At 33.7% G+C, this 27,661-nt stretch overlaps 1 protein-coding gene across 1 annotated transcript; it reads left to right on the plus strand.

Moving 5' to 3' along the window:
* Positions 1 to 19,275: 19,275 nt before the first annotated feature.
* LOC139886333 (probable E3 ubiquitin ligase SUD1) lies at positions 19,276 to 26,937 on the plus strand. The gene is made up of 9 exons (XM_071870098.1): positions 19,276 to 19,649; positions 20,972 to 21,652; positions 22,316 to 23,059; positions 23,147 to 23,358; positions 23,807 to 24,139; positions 24,852 to 25,012; positions 25,516 to 25,679; positions 25,751 to 25,897; positions 26,147 to 26,937. The coding sequence occupies exons 1-9, from the start codon at positions 19,392 to 19,394 to the stop codon at positions 26,636 to 26,638; spliced, it is 3,192 nt and encodes a 1,063-aa protein (XP_071726199.1). The 5' UTR covers positions 19,276 to 19,391; the 3' UTR covers positions 26,639 to 26,937.
* Positions 26,938 to 27,661: the final 724 nt, after the last annotated feature.

Genomic DNA, 27,661 nt, shown 5'->3' on the forward strand with positions numbered 1-27,661 from the left:
CCTATATCAATTGTATATCTATTAACACATGTACTCGTAATCGAATGAATATGTATGTAAGTTATTAGTGATATGATTTTTATATTAGTAAGTTATATATATTTTATTATCAAATTTAAAGGTATTTATTTTATATGTATTAAACAAATTAAAGTATTAATATAGTTAAGTTATGTGTATTAAATTTATTTTTATATAAGGATCATTTATTAACAATTGTAAATATACTAGATTAAGGATAATAATAATAATAATAATAATAATAATGATAATAATAATAATAATAATACTAAAAATAATGATAATTTTAATGCAAATAAGATAATAATTTTTAATAATACTAATAATAGTAATAGTAATATTAATTTTTTATCAAAAATAATAATTTTAATATCACTGATAACAATAGTTACTAATAGTGATAATATTAATAATATTGGTAGTTTTTAATAATAATAGTAATAATTAGATTAATAATAATAATAATAATAATAATAATAATAATAATAATAATAATAATAATAATAATAATAATAATAATAATAATAATAGAATTATACCTTAGTAGCTCTAAAAAAAACTAAACTACCTGGGACGGGACTCGAACCTACAATCTCTCGTTTAATCCCAACACTCCCTAACCACACCCTCTGTCTCGCTTTTCTGATTCAATACAGAATTATATTTATATAACCCGTATATATTGATAACCATATTCTTCTTCTTCATCTTTTAAATTCGATCAGACTTCATTCCCCATGGATAGTTATTAGTTTCTTGTAATTTATGTTTTGAAAATAATACAGAAACGTTTATAGACTTAGTGGATTAATTAAATCAACAAAATATTAAAAAGAATTGCTGTTACAGAAACGTGTATGGCTCGATGTAGAACAAAATTCAAATTCGAAATTTAAATGAGTTTTAGGCTGAGATCAAAACATGAAGAAGGTGCTAAATCATCCCTAAAAACTTTCTCAAACATCCATTTCAACAGAAACTTCACATAAATCGTTAATTTGATCTTTGAATAAAGTTTGACTTTTGTTTTTAAAACTTTGACCATCGAAATTCTTGATCAAGAAGATGAATTGGAAGTTGAAATTTTATAGAAAGTTCGTTTATAAAAATCCTAATACAACTACATATTTAGATTTTTGAAAATGATTCAAAATAACAATTTTGTTAATCAATTCCACGTACAGGGGAAAACTCACAGTTTTCTTCTCTGTATCTGATTAATTCTCTTAACAAAAAGCTATAGTAATAACAATTGAATAATTGAAGGATTTTATCCATAGTGTTGAGCTTAAACCCCTAGCTTAATAGCTATATGTGGATGACAGGAAAGATATTCAAGCAGAGGGATACAAACAGAAGAAAACAAAGCAGATATATGGTCACGAGTATACAGAAGCATAAGAAAAAAAAATAAGCTGATTTGGAATTTTTCGGTTGTTTGGGAGTCGATATATACACCCGTAAATTACGCAAATTAGATAGAAGATAATGACCTGAAGTAGAAATTGTATCTATCCATATTTGTATTAGGTTTACGTATATATATATATATCTATTAGTTATTTATATATCTGTTCACCATAAATCTGTATTTATTTATTTAACTGATATATTAATTATCTGTTTATTTATTTAGCAGTTATATATCTATTACCTAATATATTTCTTAATTTATATAAATTGATCTATCCAAATATGGCTGTATATATATATATATATATATATATATATATATATATATATATGTGTGTGTGTGTGTGTGTGTGTGTGTGTGTGTGTGTGTGTGTTTATAAATTATGATTCATCCTATAGTAATACTCCCAATGTTATAATTAATAATAATAATTTTGTTAATATTAATAATAATAATACTAATTGTATTAGATATAATCATAATTAATAATGATAATAATTTTTAACAATAATAATATTGATAATCATATTAATAATAATGATCATAATATTAATAATAATAATATTGAAATTTTAAAATAATAAGTTTAATAATTAATAATAATGATACTATAAAGATTATAAATGATAATAATAATAGATTGTATCATTTTACTAATAATGATAACTACAATAATAATCGTAATCATATTTCTTCTACCATTTATTATAATAATGATATTAATAATGATAACAATAATATTATTTATTAAATATATCAAATTTTATGTGTGTGTATATATATTAATATTAATAATACTAATATTAATGAAATTATTAATAATATAATTGTCATTGCTATTATATATATATATATATATATATATATATATATATATATCTTTTATATGTGTAATTCAATATACATATTATATATAGTTATCATATGCGTTTATATATAGATTTACTTAATAACAATATATATATATATATATATATATATATATATATATATATTTATCTACACACCGTTGTTCGTGAATCATCAGGCATGGTCAAAGGGTAACTGATTAACTGAATATAGATTTCAAACCTTCTAGACTCAACATTACAGATTTTGCTTATCGTGTCGAAAACATATAAAGGTTAAAGTTTAAATTTGGTCGGAAATTTCCGGGTCATTACAGTACCTACCCGTTAAAGAAATTTCGTCCCCGAAATTTGATAAAGGTCGTTATGGATAGAAATAGGAATGGTTTCATGACGTATATGAGTTGATAAAGGAGTTTTATCATCTTTGAGTAATGTAGATAAAACGATCCGATTACGCGAAGAATATAATGAAGCTATCGCAAAAGAGTGAGATGAATAAAAATATACTCGTTCTAACTGATGACGTAATTATGATTGATTTCCGGAATTCGCGGAGTTTAAAGAAAATCTTACGTAATAAGATTTGGTTTTTCGGCGATCAGGATCTTCTTTGATTTAATGCGGCAATCTGTTTCGATTTCTTTGTCGGATATTTCACTATAAATCCACCCCTTCGTTTTTCTTATTCTCCACACCTTCTATTCTTTCTCCCTCTACTCATTCCTTAATATGCTCCATCCAATCCTGATTCTTGATATACTCTTAATCTTCACATCTATCATCCTTCTTTTTCATCTACCACCGAAAGAATCTATTTACTTCTACTATAATCTTGGGTTTATAGTGTTTCTAGTTCTCCCGTGTCTTTATATTGCTATATGCATTGATATACACGGTTTGTAGTTTCTGGGTGGTTGTTGGGTTTTATATCTTCCCTTATACTTCGATGTCCCTACTTTTGTCTTCCATAATCATTGTCATCCACAGTTAATACTCTCTTCTATTTGCTGCGATTTATACTCCAATTTTTATTTCGGAGCTTCATTCTTTCGTTTCCTCTTCTTGAGATTAAGCATCTCATGTAATGGTCCGAAATTCACACATATGGATTTCGGAATGAACATAGCTAACGCTCTAAGAAAGAAATGGTAATGGGAAGATTTTGATTTGTCAAATTACCAGAATATCCTGGAAAAGACCGAATCATCAAGAAATATTTTCTTGATATTTTTAGAAATTAGATAGAATGTAAGAATCGTGTAACATGGCGCATGATGATGGTACTGTTGATCATCACATTCCATTAAAAACTCAACATGACTTACTGTAATATAATGACGTTGATCAAGTGTCATTATATTATACTAATTCATGCTTCAGTTCCCAACACTACTTCAAAACATTCATTTTTGTATTTTTCAGAATTTAGAATCTAACACAGTTTCTTTTATGTTGTATCGCAGATGTTTGAAGAGATAACTGATCTCAGATAAGATTAGTTGTGAAAATATCTCCAGAAATATGGAGAATATTTATAATGGAAGGTACGAAGATATCTTATAATATCTAAGGTCAGAGGATGATGGAGACTATTGTTCACAAGGGTTTAGAGTAAGGAGCAAGATATTTGCTAAAGACTTCAGCCGGCATTGAATCACTTGGATTCTTTGAAGTCAAACTTATTCTTTGTGATTTGTCCACGGCTTTCTTCATAATTTCGCATAATTCACTTTTCGGTACTAAATTTTCTACCGAGTGTTCCTCACACTCCTTTCTGCATCATCAAAATTTTGGTCGTTTAGACCATCTACCACTTCCCTGTTTCCTCTGCATTTAATGCTACGATATCTGAATCATCGGTTGTTAACCCGAGGTGGTTTCAGGAGAATTGTGTTTTTAGATGATTAATCGCTGATAATAACATGATGGAATATGAAAGGTTCCCCGGTAACGATGAGGGAAGCCAATCGTATATATCAAAGTTATAATAAGACTTTATTCGAATGAAAGGTCGAAGTTGTTCTGCTGGAGTTGTGACAAAATTTGGCTAATTTGGAAAGGAATTGCAAAGTTATTTTGGGTAATAATAACGCCAAAGGAAGTAGCACAGATATGTGTTAAACGTTTACTCATATTCTGAGAGCCTTTTTCAGGTGCATAAATCTTTTCTTCCGTGGATGAAGTGCGGCTGGTTCATCCTTCCGATCGAGGTGTTTTCAAAAATTATGAAAGATTTGAACGCGGATTGTAATTGTCGAGGTACAAATGAGATTTAAGATGAAATCAAGTGGCAAACTTGAAGAATTGTTTAGTTTCATATGTTATAATCAATATTTTAATTCATTTTAATTGTTCAAAGTTAGCAGTCCAAGAGTCCAATAGTCCAATAGTTCAATAATTCATATATAATTTAATATATAATATTCGAATTAATTAATACGTATCGTGACCCGTGTACCGGTCTCAGTATTGATCACAACTCAAACCATATATATATTTTGGAATCAACCTCAACCCTGTATAGCCAACTCCAACATTCACATATAGAGTGTCTATGGTTGTTCCGAAATATATATATAGATGGGTCGATATGATAGGTCGAAACATTGTATACGTGTCCCGTTATTTAAAGTGCGTAAAATAAAGTGCATAAAAGTAAATAACAGAAATTAAATGACGATAAATAAAGTTGCGAGAATGTAAATTGCAATAAATAAAATGTAATACGGAATTAACAGTTAGCTGGGAACAGTTAGCTAGGAACAGTTAGCGTGGAATCTTAACAATATTTCAATTAATTAGCGCGTTTGTTTCTAACAAATTTTTATCATATCCAATGTTTTCTTCATTGTGCCACTTGTTGGATTCTGATAGGTCAAAATCCAGTTATGAAATTTGAATGGAAATGGTTATTTGGTGGTGAATGGATTCGTATATCGGTGGTTGTAGGTAGGATAGTAAATGACCGTTGAATCAGATTCGAAGAATGTAACTTATTAATGTGAAATCTAAATATTCCTCGGGTACTACCTACCCGTTAAAATATTTTCATCATTAATAGTTTGTACAAAAGAATTTTTAATTACAATCTTTATGAAAAATATACTTGCATATATATTTTCTTCGGATGTAATTATGAATTTAATGAGTCAATAGGATTTTAAACTCATTTGATTTATCGTAATTACTAGATTACATGATCTCTAAAATATTAGAGATTACATAATCGTCATGTCGAACGAAGATAAATGAGGTGGAACGATATGTAAAGCGAAGATATTCGATGTAGAACGATATGTAGAACGAAGATCATACTCGAAGTACAGATGGTGATATTGAGACGTGTGATGTTGATATCCGAGATACAGTTTGCGATATTGAGGTTTACAACGCAGTTGTGGTTGAGGGTGATAAGGGTACTGTCAGCGTTGATGATGGTGATGCTGATTGTGCTGCTGGTGCTGCTGCTGGTGTTTGTAACCTTCGCACCATGTTCTCTAAAGCCGTCACACGAGCGCGTAGTTCGTTAACTTCTGCTAGTATACCGGGATGATTGGCGGTTGGAGCGAGCGGATGAATAAGATTTGAGATATGGGATAGTATATAATCGTGACGAGATACTCTAGAGATGAAAGAGAAAATGGTTTCTCGAACAGGTTCACCGGTAAGTGCTTCAGATTCATCGCCAAATGAGCAATTTGGTGGATGGAAGGGATCTTCGATGTGAAATGATTTTCGGATATCGGGTGATATTCTAGCTATATAGAATATCTATATATATAATACTAAAGATTTCGTAGACTACAAAGGAACCTACAGCATATGTCAGGAAAGTCTACAGATATGCTAAGATATGAATTATCAGATACGCTAAGATATGAATTTTGTCTATACACTATCGATGCACTAAATGCCGTAAGACGTGTCTAGACTTAAGAATGATAAACAGGAAATTTTCTAAGGATAATAAACAGATGATTTCTGACTAGATATGATAAGCAAAACTTTTGATATGTAAACATGGTCGAAGTCCAGACTCACTAATGTATCCTAACATCTTATCAGTTAGACACACTAATGTAAGACCTGGTTCACTAGGACCAACACTCTGATACCATCTGTGACGACCCGTCCTTATCCCTCTGGACGAAATCATCAACATTTGGTCCCATTGCGTTGATCGACTTCAAGTGATGTCCTTAAAATGAGCAAATGCACAGCGGAAGACTTAATTTGTACCTGAGAATAACATGCTTTAAAATGTCAACATAAAATTGGTGAGATATAGGTTTGATGCTAGCAGCGTTATAACTATGGACCACAAGATTTCATATATTTAAACATAATACACTCGCAAGTGTATGTAAAAGTAGTTGAGCACTTGGTAACCATACTTAACATTTAATTCATTGCAGCATATTCTTAAATAGCCGCTACACCGTACCAAGTGTAGTATACAGAAACGAAGTACTGTGCAACCGTTGAAACTGGTCGTCCAGCCCGGTTGGGGTTGTCAGGCCCGATAGATCTATCAACAGGATTCGCGTTTACATTCCTCATGTAAATATTAGCTACCAAGTATAAAGAAATATGCCATGGTACAACTCAACATAGAATTTATTTTTGATCACTTGTGTCCATAACGTAAATCATAAAATGCATGTATTCTCATCCCAAAATATTTAGAGTTTAAAAAGGGACTATATACTCACCATACTGTATTTTGTAGTAAAAATACATATAACATCATTGATCAAGTATAAGGTTGGCCTTGGATTCCCGAACCTATATCAATTGTATATCTATTAACACATGTACTCGTAATCGAATGAATATGTATGTAAGTTATTAGTGATATGATTTTTATATTAGTAAGTTATATATATTTTATTATCAAATTTAAAGGTATTTATTTTATATGTATTAAACAAATTAAAGTATTAATATAGTTAAGTTATGTGTATTAAATTTATTTTTATATAAGGATCATTTATTAACAATTGTAAATATACTAGATTAAGGATAATAATAATAATAATAATAATAATAATAATAATAATAATAATAATAATAATAATAATAATAATAATAATAATAATAATAATAATGATAATAATAATAATACTAAAAATAATGATAATTTTAATGCAAATAAGATAATAATTTTTAATAATACTAATAATAGTAATAGTAATATTAATTTTTATCAAAAATAATAATTTTAATATCACTGATAACAATAGTTACTAATAGTGATAATATTAATAATATTGGTAGTTTTTAATAATAATAGTAATAATTAGATTAATAATAATAATAATAATAATAATAATAATAATAATAATAATAATAATAATAATAATAATAATAATAATAATAATAATAATAATAATAATAATAATAATAATAATAATAATAGAATTATACCTTAGTAGCTCTAAAAAAAACTAAACTGTCTGGGACGGGACTCGAACCTACAACCTCTCGTTTAATCCCAACACTCCCTAACCACACCCTCTGTCTCGCTTTTCTGATTCAATACAGAATTATATTTATATAACCCGTATATATTGATAACCATATTCTTCTTCTTCATCTTTTAAATTCGATCAGACTTCATTCCCCATGGATAGTTATTAGTTTCTTGTAATTTATGTTTTGAAAATAATACAGAAACATTTATAGACTTAGTGGATTAATTAAATCAATAAAATATTAAAAAGAATTGCTGTTACAGAAACGTGTATGGCTCGATGTAGAACAAAATTCAAATTCGAAATTTAAATGAGTTTTAGGCTGAGATCAAAACATGAAGAAGGTGCTAAATCATCCCTAAAAACTTTCTCAAACATCCATTTCAACAGAAACTTCACATAAATCGTTAATTTGATCTTTGAATAAAGTTTGACTTTTGTTTTTAAAACTTTGACCATCGAAATTCTTGATCAAGAAGATGAATTGGAAGTTGAAATTTTATAGAAAGTTCGTTTATAAAAATCCTAATACAACTACATATTTAGATTTTTGAAAACGATTCAAAATAACAATTTTGTTAATCAATTCCACGTACAGGGGAAAACTCACAGTTTTCTTCTCTGTATCTGATTAATTCTCTTAACAAAAAGCTGTAGTAATAACAATTGAATAATTGAAGGATTTTATCCATAGTGTTGAGCTTAAACCCCTAGCTTAATAGCTATATGTGGACGACAGGAAAGATATTCAAGCAGAGGGATACAAACAGAAGAAAACAAAGCAGATATATGGTCACGAGTATACAGAAGCATAAGAAAAAAAATAAGCTGATTTGGAATTTATCAGTTGTTTGGGAGTCGATATATACACCCGTAAATTACGCAAATTAGATAGAAGATAATGACCTGAAGTAGAAATTATATCTATCCATATTTGTATTAGGTTTACGTATATATATATATATATCTATTAGTTATTTATATATCTGTTCACCATAAATCTGTATTTATTTATTTAACTGATATATTAATTATCTGTTTATTTATTTAGCAGTTATATATCTATTACCTAATATATTTCTTAATTTATATAAATTGATCTATCCAAATATGGCTGTATATATATGTGTGTGTGTGTGTGTGTGTGTATGTTTATAAATTATGATTCATCCTATAGTAATACTCCCAATGTTATAATTAATAATAATAATTTTGTTAATATTAATAATAATAATACTAATTGTATTAGATATAATCATAATTAATAATGATAATAATTTTTAACAATAATAATATTGATAATCATATTAATAATAATGATCATAATATTAATAATAATAATATTGAAATTTTAAAATAATAAGTTTAATAATTAATAATAATGATACTATAAAGATTATAAATGATAATAATAATAGATTGTATCATTTTACTAATAATGATAACTACAATAATAATCGTAATCATATTTCTTCTACCATTTATTATAATAATGATATTAATAATGATAACAATAATATTATTTATTAAATATATCAAATTTTATGTGTGTGTATATATATTAATATTAATAATACTAATATTAATGAAATTATTAATAATATAATTGTCATTGCTATTATATATATATATCTTTTATATGTGTAATTCAATATACATATTATATATAGTTATCATATGCGTTTATATATAGATTTACTTAATAACAATATATATATATATATATATATATATATATATATATATATATATATATATATATATATATATTTATCTACACACCGTTGTTCGTGAATCATCAGGCATGGTCAAAGGGTAACTGATTAACTGAATATAGATTTCAAACCTTCTAGACACAACATTACAGATTTTGCTTATCGTGTCGGAAACATATAAAGGTTAAAGTTTAAATTTGGTCGGAAATTTCCTGGTCATTACAACATTACCCACCTGTTAATGGAAATTTCGTCCCAAAATTTGAGGAGTGACAAAAAATGGTACCGTATTTAAATAAGAAGTAGCGTATCAAGGTTCCGTGAGACTCGTGGGCTCAGAAGTGAGTTATTTACCTCAAAAGGTACTTGGGCGTATAAAAGTAAGAATAGGTATATGTCATTAATTAAGTCTCTTGTCCTAAGAGATCAACAAGTTTATTTCGTTTCTTGCTAACACGAATATGTCATCCGAATATATACCTACAGAAGGAAAGACGATGTTAGCCCTACAGGCATCTTCAGTAAGCTGGATGCATGGAATACATCATGAAAGTTACCAAACTCATCTAAAACATTGAGCTCTTATGTTGTAGTACCAAGCTGACAGATAGAATGGAAAACATGGCGATCACAATATACCGCATGTGAACTTATCCTTGGATGGAAAGAAAGCATAGTTCCATAATGTAACTTTATCCATTCAGTTACATGTTGAAGTTATGGTTATCATTAACTAAAACAACATATAGTTGCAACCAACGAAGGAAGGAATGTGTATTTGCGTTATAGACGTTTTAAGCAGTCCATTCCAAGAGGATAACAAGATTCATAGACTCTTAAAGTATTTAATATTACATTTTCGAAAGAAAATCGCACGAAAGGTGTGATCCTTGAACCAGAGTGAACTCTTCGAGTGGATTGATACGAATTTATCCTTATACTTATGGGGATGCGCGGATGAGAGGATATGTGAACCCTTGGTCATAAAGAACGGTTTACTCTAAGTGAAAAGAATCTCAAAAACGATTCCTTGTACCTCAACCTACTGATTCATAGAGATGACGTTTACGAGGGTGTTGCGATTTAGTCGTGAAACATTGTGAGTAGAAACCCAACTAGTGCCTTTCCTATAATAGGGTGACCACTGAGCGTACCTCGGAAAACTAATTTATCGGCCCGCGTTTTTGCCATGTCTAACCTTAAGAGGAACATTTTATGAGCGTAAGGACTTCCTAACAAATTTTATAAATCTGCCATCCAAAGTGGCTCAAGAGTTTTTAACACGGATCTTAATAGTAAGCTTTATCCCCAACGGAGGGCGAGAAGAAGTGTGATCCGTACATGGTGTAATCTAATACGAAAACCTTTAATAAAATCAACCAAGGAAGTTTTGAAAAACCTTTAAACGTTTGATATGAAAATATAAACGGAACGAAGTTTCTAGTGAATTTAGAAGTATGTACAACGTGTACCATTTTGCACAAAACTATTTGACTTAAGTTAAATAACTCGATAAAGGAGCGACTTTTAAATAATTTGAAGGTATAACTTAGTATGTACTAACCCCAAATAAATAAAGGTAAGTTTATCAACTTAATTATATACATACATATATGATTTTACAAATCGCATAAGTGACAGAAAAACTTTATTACTTTCATTTGTCCGTAAATCTCGTGAGGACCGCACAAATAAACAACGGGTAAAAATCAACGTGTAAAAATTTTGATAAACATAGTTTTTCGTATTTCAAAGGTTACGAGTTGAAAAAGATCGAGTGAAAAGTCTTTGAATCCTCGGGTGACATGTCACTAGGTAATAAAAACTAATGAATTAAATGTAGTTTTGATAATTATAAGGACATAAGTCTTTGGACCAAAAATGTTCACGTGTGAAGTCGTTGCTAAAAAGTGAGGTATGAAGGATATAGCATGAGGACGAGAAGTTAATCACTTCTTGACTTTGCAAAATGCCAAACAGGTTATGGCCAATATTAAAGTCGGAGTACTGATGATGTTAATATCGCTAGATGAGAATCCCTTGGAATAAGTCAGGACTTAGAATTATGTAAGAAAGATCATTGCTCTTACAGGTGTGGCAAATAAGATCCTGGGGTAACGCAAAAATTTTGAATGGTTTAAGTGTTAGTGGATGCCCGAAGGCTCTGCGTGACGTGGTAGTAAGTGCCTTCATCACATACACACACACACACACACACACCTGAATCTCTTGATTTCGACGGTTGTAAAGTCTTCACGATGACTTGGATACGAATAAGCAACGAAAATTTTATAGAAATTGTTTAAGGTGACAATGTGAGAAAAGAAACGAAATTCTTAGTAAATTAGGGTTATGTACAACATGTACCATTCAAAGTAAAATATCTTTTGAATAAAGATTGAATTTGTGAAAGTGAAAGTAAAATTTCATATGTACTAGTCAAAAATAAGTAGTTATTTACTTTATTTTATATAGCATATACGATTTCAAAAGTTTGCACGAATGGCAAATATAGTAAATTTATAAAACTTTGAGAGGATCGCACAGTAAAATAGTGTGTGTAAAATTTTCGGCAAACAAAGTTTTCATATTTCGAAGGTTACAACTTGGAAAAAGATTGAGTAAAAGATTTTTGAAAATTTTGGGTGACATTTGAGCATCAATGTCACGAGGTAGTGAAAACTGTTGAATTTAAATGTGGTTGATGACTATTAGTAGGGCATAAGTCCTTCGACCAAAAATGCTTAAGTGTAAAGTTGTTGCTTATAAGTGAGATACGAATGGGAGAGTATGAGGATGGGAATTAACTACCCATTGATTTTGAAAATTTCGAACTGGTACGACTAATATTGAAGTAAGAAGGGTGATGGTGTGATTATCATCAAATAAGAAATCTCTCGGAATAAGTTAGGATTCAGAGTCGCGTAAGAATGAGTATCAAATAAGATTCTTGGGTAGTCCTTAATATAGAATTTGAATCGCTAAAGTGACGGGATACAATTTCCTTTATGTATCGTTTGTGTAGGTTTGTCCATCGTATCGGTTTCTTTCATGGCTAGAAGGCGAGCAGATTTGGTGAGGCGGTCAACGATAACCCAGATAGTGTCATAACTGCCTATTGTTTTTGGTAGCTTCGGGATGAAATCCATTGTCATCCCTTCCCATTTTCATTGTGGGATCTCAGGTCGTTGAAGTAACCCAGATGGTTTTTGGCTCACCATTCTCGCGAGGTATACGAATAATCTTCTTACTATAAATAACTTTCGCTTTCATCCTTGAAAGCCAGTCCGTTCCAACTATTTAATCAAAGCTTCCTAACTTGATGAGTATTAGGTTAATCTTAAAGTCCATTCCAACTAAATCTTATTATACTATCGCAAAAAGTTCTATCAACCTTCTCAAATAACATCTGCTTGTGCGTAGATAACTAATCCTTTCTGACTACTACTTTAAAACTTCCAAGTTTTGTTGGCATGAGGTCATCTCCAATGACCCACCTGTTAATTTTAAGGTACTACCTTAAATTATTCCTCTATCTCTGCCAGCTTACCATTACTTTGTCCTATAGAATACTTAACTCTCATGGTTGTTAATGGCTTACTAGTCATAAAACTAAGGTTCTTAGATGTAAGGTTTCTGTCACTCTAGTATTAAACAACTTCGAGATAATAAACGTTGTGAAGAAATGTACCCTAACTAAGATCAGGACCCATGCGAGTCTCCATAACTGAGATAACGATTGCTCTACCACAAGTAAATCCAAAGTTTTTCATGTTTGAGAACTTTTTCCTTAAGTATCCAGGGTGTCTATATCTATAACAAATTTTCGGGTTATCAATTCTGCAATAAAGGCCCTCCTTGTACAGTATCTGGGCTAAGTGGTTATTCTTTCCCTACCTCTAGCAGACCATAATGCGTATACTCAAGTGGTTCCTACCAAAATTTCCTTTGAATCACTTCATATTCCTTATATAGTAGCATTGGGACTTCTGCATGATTTACTTCAGTATAATCACGCTGGCCTGGCGTCATTATATTGTACTAAATCGTACGTTCATTCCAATATTACTCCATATGGTCAATGTAACGTGATCACTTCATGTTCTACTCAATATCACCTAACGGTGCTTTATCTATGCTATCTCAAAACAGATTCTACATAATTAATCTCACGGTTTCTCGGTGTGGGTGCGTAGGTTCCGTAGGTCATGCATCAATGCCTAGATGTCCCAAAATTTCTTCAAAATGTTCGGGTTCAGGTAATGTCGTTAGGTTCCTTTCTAGAAATTCAATCTGGGTCATGTGTCGAGTTGTACGTGTAGCAAGTAGTAATACGATATGTCTTGAGGCGACTTCCAAGTCTTTCGGTACGGATGAGCATCAGTAGAAAACATTATGACCTTGTGAAAGGAGATGTCCTCCCGACTTATCCAATACCTAAGAGTGTTAGGGACCTAAGTTCAGAAGTGTCGTTAGATCATCGAGTAATGGTGAAGAATGAAAGAGATAAGTGACGGTCATGAAAGCGTACATGATACGGGTCACCTTGCGGGAAGTGAGCAACCTTCTAATGTTCATACATTGTACGTGGTTAATTAGAGTGAGCTCGGGGTGCGGTTACTCCGGCAAGTCCTCAAATATCTCCTCCTCCGAGGATCAACCTTAGTGGGCGTGTATTCCGAGGGGTACTCCTCCTAGATTGCGTGAAGTAATGTTTCGATCTCTGGAACGGTGGAACGGTAGTAACAGGTGGATTACATTTCTAGTCCTTAGGGTTAGGCGAGTGGGGAAAAGGGTTCAGAAAAACATCTGAACTAGGAAAGATAAGTTCTCCAAGTCGGTACAGCGAATAGCAGGCATGTAGCAAGAACGTAATCGGGCATAATAACTACAGCAGCCTAGATCGTCTACAGCAGTACATAGCATGGCAATAATAACAGTACTAAGCAGAAGTAACATGCAGTCGAAAGCAGATAGTAGCATGCAGTAACGAGGATAAGCAATAGCATACAGCGAGTTCACATAGCAGTAAGAGTGAGCAGTAGCATGCAACAAGATCATACAGCAGTAAAAGTAGACAATATCATGTAGTAAGTTCCGCAGAAACAAGTAAACAAGCAAGTTGTAGATTAGTCCTATTAGTGAATCCTACTCGGTCTGGTCTAGACTCACTAATGCAACCTAATTCCCTACAACCAATGCTCTGATGCCAAATGTGACGCCCCGTACAAAACCATCGTGTACGGATCATCAACAACAGGATCATTACAAGGTCAAACACTATATGCTGTTTGAAAACCAGTTTTGGATTCATGATAAGATAACGTTTTACAAAAGATAACGTGCTTCCTATGAATAGAAGCATAAACATAAGTATGTGACCCAAAGGTCGTTACAAAGTCATTGTTTGAAAATAACGTAAGTTACGAATGCAAAATAAAAGTTCCATGATTGAGACATCTCTAAGTAATGCAGCGGAAATCTAACACAGCAGGTCCGTAACAGCAAGTCTATAACATCAAGTTTATAACACCAAGGCAGCAAGTCTAATAGCGGAAGCAACAACGTCTAAGCACCTGAGAAATACATGCTTAAAAAGTCAACACGAATGTTTATGAGCTATAGTTTGTCTGTAATCAGTAATGTAATGTAGGCCACGAGATTTCAGTTCTTCAGCCAGCATTTCAAATCAGTATTTTAAATCAGTATGATAAAGTATATGCTTAACCGTGGGCACTTGGTAACTAACTTAACGTAATATCACCCCCTAAAAGTACACTTGGCGAGTGCGTATGTTTACGAAGTATTAAACACCCGTTAAATGCTAGCGCGACTAGCCCGAGTGGGGATGTCAAACCCTATGGATCCATATCTAAGATTCGCGTTCACCGGTTTAAAAACCAATGACTAAACGTTACCGAGCTAAGGGGAAAGTTTATGCCGTTGTATAACCCACACATATATAAAGTTTAAGTACTCGTGCCTAGTATGTAAAACGTAAAAAGCACATGTATTCTCAGTCCCAAAATAGTTAAAGTAAAAAGGGATGCTATAACTCACAGTGAATAAGCAATACAAGTCGATACGAAAGTGTGCAAGTAGTAAGTTGGTCCGAAAGGTCGTCAATCTAAATCAAAGGTTACTAGGTCAGTATGTTGTCTTTATAAGTTCTAATAGTGCATAAAATAAGTTTAAGTGTCATCATCATCATCATTCATCATCGTAAAAGTTAAGTAAGTTTAACAAGTATAGAGGTAGAAACAATAGGCTGAATTTGATCAGCTGCTACGGCATCTACGTAAATCAAAAAGACGCGAAATCAGTGGTCATGGCTCCGTATGGGAGTCCTCTAGTTGCTGACCAATTTCTAGACTCAAACTCGTCTTCGTTTGACTGTGGTGACGGTTTAAGTGCGAGTAGGTCCGAATTTTTAGCACAACGTTACAAGGGTGTAGTGAGTTTGAAAAGGCCATAAATCCCAAACCGTAACTCGGATTGAGACGAGTCTTAAACGGAAAGTCATCTAATCAAACCAGGCTATCTGAAAATCAACTTTTTCAGTAGCCCAGGATCCTGATCAGATCCCGAAAACAGTAAGAAAGGTGCTCCGGTGGGGTTCTTAGTACTTGATGCTCATCACGGTTCTCATCCTTGATGCTTGTAGCTTCAAGTGTACAACTCGTTGATGGGTTAGCATCACCTTGACCAAGATTCTACCATCAACACACAGTATGTTAAGACCAAGTAAGAACACAACTCATTTAAGAGTCTTAAATGGATGATGAACCAAAGTTACATCATATCCTTAGTCTTAACACAATTACAAGTTACATTTACAACTAAAGCTACAAACTTTACTTCAATCAAACAAGTATGAACATAATCTAAGTCAAATAAAGTGGTGGAACCCTAAGCTAGAGAGCTTGGATCCTTTTCACACAAGTTACAAGATTACAAAGCTAGCAAGCTTGAACCTTTGGTGTTCTTGAAGATCTTGAAGCATAAAGCTTGGATCTTTAAGTTGCATGAAGATCATAAACACAAGTTTTGATCTTTATAACAAAGTAATGAGATCATAAGTTAGAAAACATAGATCCATCAAAAGATATGAAGATTCAAGCTAGAAAGCTTGCATCTTGGTTGTTCTTGAAGATCTTGAAGCATAAAGCTTGGATCTTTAAGTTACATGAAGATTTCAAACACAAGTTTGAATCTTTATAGTAAAATAACAAGATTAAAGTTAAAAGATTTAGATCTACAAAGTAGGTGAAGATTCAAAGCTAGAAAGCTTGAATCTTCCATGTTCTTGAAGGATTCAAATCCATGTTTGAATCTACAAGATGTAATCAAGATCAAAGCTAAAAAGCCAGACCCTTAGATGATGATGATGATTTCGTGAAAGGGAAGGGAAGAAGAAGAAGAAAAAATCAAATACTTACACTTTTTATAGAAAGAAAGACTATAGAAAGAATTAGAGAGTAAATGTGTGTAAAATGCAAATGAGAGCAAGTGTAAAATGGATGGAATAAGACTTGTATTTATAGGTGAATGGGGTGTGGGGAGGCCTTCAAAACCGTAGCCTATGGGGGGGGGGGGACAAAAGGGGAGACAAGTTTGTTTTTTGGTTAATGGTTGTCTAAAGTTGGTGCTTATGTTGGAATCCCATGCAACATTAAGGATAATGCTTGAAAAAAATGCTAGTACGTTCCCTCTAATAAATGGGCATTTGTCTTACATATAAATGGGTCACTAGTTACTTATAATTGGGCTAATTAAATAGTCCACTAACTAGAGTAGGGTGGGCTAAGGTCCAACAAGGTAGAAAGTCCAACAAGACTAACTAGTAAGCATAAGTAAATTACTAAGCGTAATTAAGCATCCAAAAACCCAAGTAATTGTTATTATAAAATAACAATAAATATTTCGTAGTCATAATATTCTGATTACAACAAAAGTTAAACGTGTACGCAGTTTGTTCGAAACGTCAAGTGACACTAACGGTCATAAAGGCTTCCGGTGATCAAGTTAAGTAACCTACGTACTCAAAGGCACGTTTTAACATATAAACGAAAGTAATCCACGTGTAGTAAGATTCTAGAGTATAAAATAGCACAGTACGCACAAATACGCAGTTTCGCAAAAACACAAGGCACAAAAGCAAGTCGAAAAAGTCGGGTCGTTACAGTGAATATGAGATTTAGCTAAATTTTGAAAAAGAGAGTTTATGTTTTAAATTGTTATAAGTAATTGTTGTTAAGAATGATAAATTCTCAATTGTATGGATTAAATTAGAGAAATTGAGTATTGAGGAAAAATGATACTTTATGAATGTTCATGTATTATGATAAGTTAAAAAGGGGATTAAGAAAGATTAAGTTCAAATGTGTAAAGTATATGAATGTGTTGTAAGCATTTGAAAGATGTAAATTCGTTTGAATTATGTTTATGACGAGATTAGCTCATGTATAGGTGCTAATCAAGACAAAGGAACTTCAAGCGACCAAGGAATCTCATTTAATCAAGGTGAGTTTATAGGGGGTAAATTGGGCGGGTCAAGAATGGCTTAGTGTTCCCGGATTGCATCCGTGCAAGAGGGCGACGACTAAGTGCACTAGAAAGTTAGCTTAGATAGAATTATTAGGCATGCCTAATAATTGTATCTATGGTTGATGATTAGCTTAGGCAAGGACATTAAGCTTGCTTAATGATCTTGTCTATGGTATGACTTAGCTTAGACACTTTGGGTGACTATGTATATATGTGATGTAATTGAGGTTAGCTTAGGCATATGTGTATGCCTATGGTCATGTTTAGCTTAGACACAATTACTAGGTTGACCTTAGTAAGTTGTGTCTATGGTAAGAAGTAGAATCGGATCCGATAGTAAGTAAGCAACCTTCGGGTTGGAAAGGTCAAGTGATGCATTGTTTATGTTTAATGATATGCGTTCTTTTATTCGCCTCTAACTCACTAAGCATGAAAGCTTACCCCTATGTTATGTTCATGTTTTAATAGGAACGAAAGGACGCCGTGAAGGTAAGGAGCCTATTTGAAGATAGTGGAGCATCGGTCATATAGTAAGTGGTAGTGCAAGTCCGTATTTTGAACCTAGCTCTAATGATACCGCTTATCGACGCAAAAGCTTTTGTACTCATAAAATATGTTTATCTTGAAATTTGGGTCAAAGTGTTATGTTGGAGATATGTAAATGGGTCAAGCAGTAAAAAAATGATTTTCGTAACATTTAATGATGTTGAAATTGTTTAGTTAAGTTTATTAATGTATTGCGATGTTAAAAAGGATGTTGTGTGATGTTATAAGTTGTGAAAGTGTGATTTTAAAGCAAGTTAAGTTCAGCACCAGCGACAGCACAGGGCCGCGCCACGCCTTTTAACGTATTTTGGTAACATGAGATACGAGAAACTGACATGTATTCGTTTGTCTGGCCGCGTCGCGCCCAGACTAGCTGCGCCGCGACTTATCACTGGGCTGGGTGGTCAACCTACTTTCAAAAAAAAGAAAAAAAAAATTGTCGTTTAAGGGCGTTAAAATTTTACGTCCCTCTCCCTCTAAAAAAGTGTTTCCATCTTGATTTATATATATAGTGACAAGATCAAATGAGAACTTTTTCGGCCCGAGAACTTTGTTGTTGAAACAAAAAAAAGAGATATTAATATTTATTAAATTAATATTTCAATTTTCATTTTAATTTTAAGATTCAGATATTATCTAATTATCTAATCATCCTATATTTAGATTTAGAAGTTATAAGATAGACCCTCGAAAGCTACCGACTTAACAATACTCCCATTAAAATCACCATTCATTCAATTTTTACCAAATCCCCTTCACCGCCATTATTATTATCACAACAACAAGGATAAACGCGTCCAAATTAACCTCCGATTGTCGGTAGATGGAGATCGCACCGCCGATACCGGCCGCAGAACTCAATTCCTTTTCTCCTCCGGCTCCTGTTGATAACAATAATTTATCGAGCAACAGGTTCGATTACGACGATGATGAAGATGGGGACGTTTGCCGGATCTGCCGTAATTCAGGTGACACCGAAAATCCTCTCCGGTATCCGTGTGCTTGTAGCGGTAGTATTAAATTCGTTCATCAGGACTGTCTTCTTCAGTGGCTTAATCACAGCAACGCTCGTCACTGCGAGGTTTATCTCTTGTTATTTTATTATTATTTTATTATTATTTTATTATTATTATTATAAAAGTACATTTGATTTTATACTTAGGTTCTCATCATGATACGCTCTTAGACATGTTTACCGCATATGGTAATGTTATTCGACTGCAATTGTTGTTTTTGAAAACCAAAGTAGGTGTTAATTTGTAGGTATTCATCATGTTCAGGGGACATATTACTTAGCTGCCCTGAAATTACTTAAGAAATGAAGGAGACCCATAGTTAACCCTAGGCTTCACGCAAATAGAAAAGGATAGAAAGGAAGTCCGAAGGAGAGCCCGACTTAGCCGTAAGTATCAAACGGAGCTCGATTAGTTTCCGCTATTCAAGAAATAAAGAACATAACCCAATACAAGTGTAGAACTCACCCTAGAAGCTAGCTTAAAGGAAGAGGGGACACTTAAGCTTATAAGCCGACGTGGATCATAACAGTACCCCATCTTAAAGAATCAGCGTCCTTGCGGATGGGGCTATGATACCAATTGTTACGGTCTCCTTGAAATCACTTGAGAAATGGAGGAGACCCAAAGCCAATCAAAATGCAATTTGAAAGGATAGAAGTGTAAAATTCACTCCCAAAAGCTAGTTTGAGACGCCCAAGCTTACGAGCCATTCAGCCATCAACTAGTCCCGTACCTAGCTGATGTGGGATTATAACATTAGCTTAAACTAGATAGGAATTATTTTGCTGTTGGGAAGTGCGGTGTGAGTTTAATAGAATTTGTTTTAAGTTTATGCATGTATCATGATTCGTGAATTGCTGAATAGATGTTCATTGTGTAAGAATCCTATCGGTCTCTGCAAGGTTCCGGAGGACTAGTATTCAGCAGCCTGAGCTAATTGAACTGGATAAACGGCCATTATTTTTAGCTAGTAGTATAGAAGGAATGAAAGAACGATATTTGGTTTTGTTATGAAATGAAATGATATGTTAAGTCCTTTTAAATGATATGGAAGAACCTGCACTAGCAATCGAGTGATGTGATGGTGGAAGTATATATGAAATGGAATCTCAAGTGTTATGATTCTTTGTTTTTACAGCAAGCCAAAGTGTATTAAAAAACAAAACTTAACATGGGATATATGTTATATATATAAAAAAGTAAAATGGAATATGTTGTTCAGGACTTCAGGTTTTGTTTGAATTTAATGGCATGCATTTGTTCAACTTTAATTTTTGCAATATTGTTTTTTTGAGAGTTGTACCACTCGGGTTGTGTACTAAATTATTGTATTTCTATGATTCTAACTTTCTATGTTCTATCTTTCTATTGACATTATGTATTGCAGGTTTGCAAGCACCCATTCTCATTCTCCCCTGTGTATGCTGAGAATGCGCCAACAAGGCTTCCTTTCCAGGAATTTGTTATTGGGATAGCAATGAAAGCCTATCATGTGTTGCAATTCTTTATCCGGCTCAGTTTTGTGCTCTCTGTATGGCTTTTAATCATACCGTTTATTACTTTCTGGATATGGCGTTTCTCATTTGTTAGGAGTTTTGGTGAAGCTCAAAGACTGTTCTTGAGTCATATTTCAACTACGTTCATACTTACTGACTGTCTTCATGGGTTCCTACTCTCTGCGAGCATCGTGTTCATTTTTCTCGGTGCTACATCTTTGAGGGACTACTTTAGACATTTACGAGAACTTGGAGGCCAGGAAGGTGACAGAGAAGACGAAGGAGATAGAAACGGTGCTCGTGTTGCAAGGAGACAACCTGCACCAGCTAACAACCAAAACCTTATTGGTGAAGATGTTGGGGCACAAGGTATTGGTGGGGCTGGTCAGATGATCAGAAGAAATGCAGAAAATGTTGCAGCCAGGTGGGAGATGCAAGCAGCTCGTCTTGAGGCACATGTTGAACAGATGTTTGATGGTTTGGATGATGGTGACGGTGCAGAAGATGTGCCTTTTGATGAGCTAGTCGGCATGCAGGGACCTGTCTTTCATTTGGTGGAAAATGCGTTTACTGTGAGTATATTATTCCATTGCTGTTGAATCTGCTACTCACTTTTTTATACCGTGTTGAGTGAATTTTAGTAGATCATATCTATCTCACTCTTTTATTATATGTTAGTGTTTTTTGTCAAAAAAGTAAATCGTACAGTTGTGTAGAGGTGGGAATTCAACACATCGACTTTTAACTCACATCGGGGTATGTTTTACTTGTGATAGGCCAAACTTGTAAAAAAAGGTACCTAAAATGAAATGATATGAGTTGATAGTTACTTAAAGTGTAGTTTTAAGGGTAAAATCTTCTAGATAAATATATTGAATTTTTTTAAGTATTGTTGAATTAATAGTATCTCATTTAGTCATATTTGACTCAACAGATATCTACAAAAATACCTCTTTTGTTTGTGCAACGAATGTTGCAGGTCCGTTCTCAGCTCAACACAAGCCCGTCGACATAACACACACAACGAATCCTTAATGGACATTTATTTACATGAACACAAATTCATATCCGACTTGCATAGAAAATAATGTTTTTACCTGACTATGTGATCATGTATATTTAACCTACCTGGCTGCTGATTTTGACCCCTTAGTGGCTGTTTGACATTTTTTGTATATTAATTCATGTAGTTTCTTTGTATTGGCTTATTTTAATAATCTGTTCTTCCCATGAAGGTTCTTGCAAGCAACATGATATTTCTAGGTGTTGTGGTACTTGTTCCCTTTCACCTAGGGCGGTTAATCCTCTACCATCTATCATGGATTTCATCATCTGCCACCAGCCCAATGTTGTCAACTGTTGCACCTCTAACAGAACATGCTCTTTCATTGGCAAATATTACATTAAAAAACGCACTGACTGCTCCGACGAATTTGACATCTGAGAAGAACCTTGTGGAGATGTTAAATGTGAATGCTACCGGGCTTAATGAGACACCAAATAATGTAACAATTGTTTCATTAGATTTTCTGAAAGGGGCAATTGGCGGGGGATCAAGACTATCTGATGCCACAACTCTTGCTGTTGGTTACGTGTTCATATTCTCGGCGATCATATTCTACCTTGGAGTTGTTGCACTGGTTAGGTACACCAGAGGAGAGCCTTTGACTATGGGAAGGTTTTATGGTATAGCTTCGATTGCCGAGACAATCCCTTCGCTTTTCAGGCAGTTTTTAGCTGCAATGAGACATCTATTGACTATGATAAAGGTAGCATTTCTTTTGGTGATTGAGCTAGGGGTCTTCCCTCTAATGTGTGGTTGGTGGCTAGATGTTTGTACAATAAGAATGTTTGGCAAGTCTATTGGTCAAAGAGTAGACTTCTTTTCGGTTTCTCCCTTGGCAAGTTCGTTGATTCACTGGGTTGTCGGGATTGTCTACATGTTACAAATATCCATATTTGTCAGTCTTCTTCGAGGGGTATGTATATACATTTTCTGACGTTTCATCACACTTATTTATCTTCAAAATTTCAGTTATCATCTCTCATATACATGTATGCCGCAGGTTTTGCGCAATGGAGTCCTTTATTTCCTTCGAGATCCAGCTGATCCCAACTACAATCCGTTCAGGGATTTAATTGATGATCCTGTGCACAAGCACGCACGCAGGGTTCTTTTGTCAGTTGCTGTTTATGGGAGCTTGATTGTTATGCTGGTTTTTTTGCCAGTTAAACTTGCCATGCGAGTGGCTCCTTCCATCTTTCCTCTTGACATATCGTAAGATTGCTTTCTGTCTCTGGTAGTGGTGTCATTTTCCGGGGTTTGGTAACTTTTCAGATAGGTGCGAGCTGAAACTAGTCGTTTTAAAGTATTTATTGAAGGTGTCAGGCTCTTGTTTGGTGTCATGATTGGTACTTTGACGCCAATCAGGGCACACTTTCTGTTTACTGTGAATAATGAATTTGTTACTCATCATCACAAATCAATACTGTTGTAGTAAACCTTAATTTTGAATAAAAATGGTCTAGGAGGGTCTGTGTCTTAAAATTTGACTTAGAGTGATCTTCAACCCGGTCGCCTTATCATTCCCTTTCTAGTTGATAGTTTTAGTTGTTCTACCCATAAAGATAAAATACAACTTAATTGATCCTTTATAAGGAAATGGGTTGATATCTCCATTTTATCTGTGTACTTCTGCTTATGGAGCTATATTGTGTGTTTGCAGAGTATCTGATCCTTTTACGGAGATTCCTGCTGACATGCTTCTTTTCCAAATTTGCATTCCATTTGCTGTTGAGCATTTTAAGCTACGTGCGACCATCAAGTCCCTTCTGCGCTATTGGTTTACTGCAGCTGGCTGGGCGCTTGGTTTAACGGATTACTTGTTGCCCAGGCCCGAGGACAATGGCATGCAAGAAAATGACAATGATCTAGCGAGGGCCCAAAATCGAGCGGTAGTTGGATTTTTGGCTCCAGAAAATTTGAACCGAGCAAGGCATGCAGCAGCCAATACTAATTTTGCGGAAGAAGCTAATGATGATGAACAAAGTGATTCAGAGTAAGTTGTATTCTGTCTTCAACCTCTCTGTCTGATATGAATTGTGTCTCAAATAGGAGGTCAGTTAATCATGCACATATGGAGATGAATTACATCATTTTATCATTATCATTTTACTGATAATTGGAACAATTGGAATTTCAAGATTTCAAACGATAATGTAGTTGAATACTTTAAAGGGTATACATCTTAGTCACGTGACAGTAGACCACAGAAGTTGTTCACTTGTTGTCAATAATAACCTACCTGTAAATGGGATTTAAAGGAATCACATAAGCATCCACTTAAAAATCGTGACAGGGTTTATGTAGTGGAAGTGGTAATCACTTCAGGTACAACTTTTATCACACGGTTCATGCTGGTTATTAGTTGGTGAATGTGTTATCATTATATATGTATGGTGATAGCACCAACTTGCTGCTTTTTAGGTGAGATTATACAAACCTATACAATATGCAAAATAACAACAACAACAACAACAATACCCAATCCCACAGAAGTAGGGTATGGGGAAGGTAGGGTGTAGACAATCATTCCTCGTACCGTTTCCCAGCTAAGGATAAGGATAATATTTGTCGTATAATGCCAATTAGTTGACTACCATGAATGTATGTGTTTTTATTAAGACCATTAATGAAGGATATTACCCATGTACTGTAATTTATAAATCTTTAATCTATTTAGTGATATGTTTTTTCCCCTTATTTTGAAGGAGATACGCATTTGTTCTTTGTATTGTGTTGCTTCTCTTGGCGGCTTGGATGACATTGCTGATCGTCAATTCTGCTTTAGTTGTGGTGCCCGTATCCCTTGGAAGAGTACTGTTCAATGCAGTTCCCCTTCTCCCTATCACACATGGCATCAAATGTAACGGTAAGAACTTTTATTTAAAGCACTTATGCTTCTGCAGTGCATAAGCATGGATGCTCTCTGTGTTGTGTTGTGTTATGTTGGTAAATATAGAGGTGGCATTTCCAACCCAATGACTTCTCAACAGATTGATTTGGGTCATGTTTAATATCTAATGTCTCTGGTAAACTGGTAAAGTAAAAAAAATAAATAGCTAGAAAACAGGTAGAAAAGTGCAAGTGTCAACCATGAGCTGGCACAACCTCCAAAAGTGATTTGGTCAACTTATTATATTATTATAAGCATATTATAGCTTTTGTAATCAACCGTGATGATATGTTCCCTTATAATTGTGGAGACCTGTTTTAAGTTCATCTAATTCTTATTTCGCTTCTTTACCATGCATTTCTTAGAAGAGGTTGTGTTTCTTACTAGGTTTCGGAGACCTTAAAGTATATCTTATAAGGTTGTGCTTCTTTCTGTATGAAATGAAAACTTACTCTATATTCGTGACCATTTTATTTCAGACATATATGCTTTTGTTATTGGAAGTTACGTGATCTGGACAGCATTGGCTGGCATAAGGTATTGCATTGATCAAATTAGAACAAGGAGAGCTGCAGTTTTACTAGGTCAAATTTGGAAATGGTGCTCCATTGTAGTTAAGAGTTCTGTACTGTTGTCAATTTGGGTAAGATCATATCTATTACTACTGCCAGGTTTCTCTTCAGTTCATTGCGTTTAACCTCTTATTTTGTACAGATTTTTGTGATCCCAGTGCTAATTGGACTACTGTTTGAACTTTTGGTGATTGTACCAATGAGGGTGCCTGTGGATGAAAGCCCGGTTTTTCTGTTGTATCAGGATTGGGCTCTTGGACTTATTTTTCTTAAGATCTGGACTCGGCTGGTAAGGTTTTAAGACCATCCTCTTTGTTTTAAGGATTCTTTGATTTGTGGCTTTGGAAATTTTGGCCAGTTACTTATTAACGGGTTATATTTTTTATCTCTAACGAGTCTAATGGGCCATAAATTCCCGAAGTGTATTTCTGGTGCCGAAAATTTTAACTATTTTTTTTGCGCCAACTGGAACTGTGTGTACCAGACGCCCCACCCGTTTGGACCTGTTATAAATTTTAGTGTTTGCTCTATGGAACAGGTAATGCTGGATCACATGATGCCTCTAGTGGATGACCGCTGGCGAGTAAAGTTTGAGAGAGTGAGGGACGATGGTTTTTCGAGGCTACAAGCTTTTTGGGTGCTAAGAGAGATTGTGGTCCCCATCATTATGAAGCTTCTTACGGCTCTCTGTGTCCCTTACGTATTAGCCCGAGGAGTATTTCCTGTGTTTGGGTACCCATTAGTGGTTAACTCAGCTGTCTACAGATTTGCATGGCTAGGGTGCCTTGGTCTCAGTTTATTGTGCTTTTGTGCCAAGAGGTTCCACGTGTGGTTCACCAACCTACACAATTCGATTAGAGATGATCGTTATTTAATTGGTCGAAGACTTCATAACTTTGGGGAAGATAACAAAGATGCACAAACTGAAGCTGAGACCTCCGACGCTGCTGCCGATGCAGGAGACGCTGATGTAGGTCTGAGGCATAGACGCGCTATCCCAATCCCAATCCCAATCCCAGTAGAGGGCTAAGTTAACTCGGCAACAGTGATTGCAGAATTTGTGAATATGATTTCTGGAAGTTTAGTGAGATATGTTAGAATGATGCAAAAACTTGATATTGGTGAATCCTATAGAAATTTATGGTGTAAATTAGATGTCAATCTCGTCTAGATATATGTGGGTTGGGTTGCTAACAGAGGACCCTTTGTTACCGTAAGACGAGGAGTTATGTATTTGGCCAAGAGCCCTGACCATGATAACATGGGAATGGGTTCAATAGATGGACCATCTTTTGTTTGTGGATATCCGTAGAAGCCTCTCTTTTTAAACTTGTTTTAACGTTTTATTAGTTTTTGTGATCTGTATAATCAAGCTTTGGTGTTGCAAGTAATAATGTATGATCGTCATTACATTAAATTTACATCTGCCAAGTTCAAAATAGTGTACAGCTTATGATGATGAAGGTACGACTAGACAATTGCAGTGGTAGAATGACGTTCTATTAATGGTATTCAAGAAAGTTTTTTCAAGATAGATGTGGACGGGGTTGAACAAGAGACAAGAGTTCAACATAATACTAAAAATTGACAATTATTAGACTTGTCAACTTCATACACTTATTCATAATCAAGAATGACCGCTCAAATTCCAAGTCTCAATTGTTTCGGTAAAGAACTTCTAGTTCCGCGGTGGAAATGAAGTTTAAACTGAGGAACAAAAGTACGGAAGTAATGTATTCTTGTGATATCTCCGGATTTAATTACAGAATGGTGCTTTTGAGACTTTAAAATCTTGCAGCTCATTTAGTTAAATTATACAACCTTTCGTTAAAACATCTTTTTTCTTGAAGTTTAACAAAAAAAAAAAAATTATGTAGATTTTAAAATATACTAAGAGATTTCAAAAATAGTACAAAATCTTGTTACTTTAATTTTGCTTCTATGAATTATAAAGGTACCAAAATGCACTTCTTCTGTAAAAAGTAGGAATATAGTTATATGTAAACTACAATTTCCTTGGATATTAAGGAGTATAAAAAAAATAGGAAAAGGC

The sequence above is a fragment of the Rutidosis leptorrhynchoides genome, chromosome 1, assembly GCF_046630445.1.
Source record: "Rutidosis leptorrhynchoides isolate AG116_Rl617_1_P2 chromosome 1, CSIRO_AGI_Rlap_v1, whole genome shotgun sequence".
Taxonomy (NCBI): domain Eukaryota; kingdom Viridiplantae; phylum Streptophyta; class Magnoliopsida; order Asterales; family Asteraceae; genus Rutidosis; species Rutidosis leptorrhynchoides.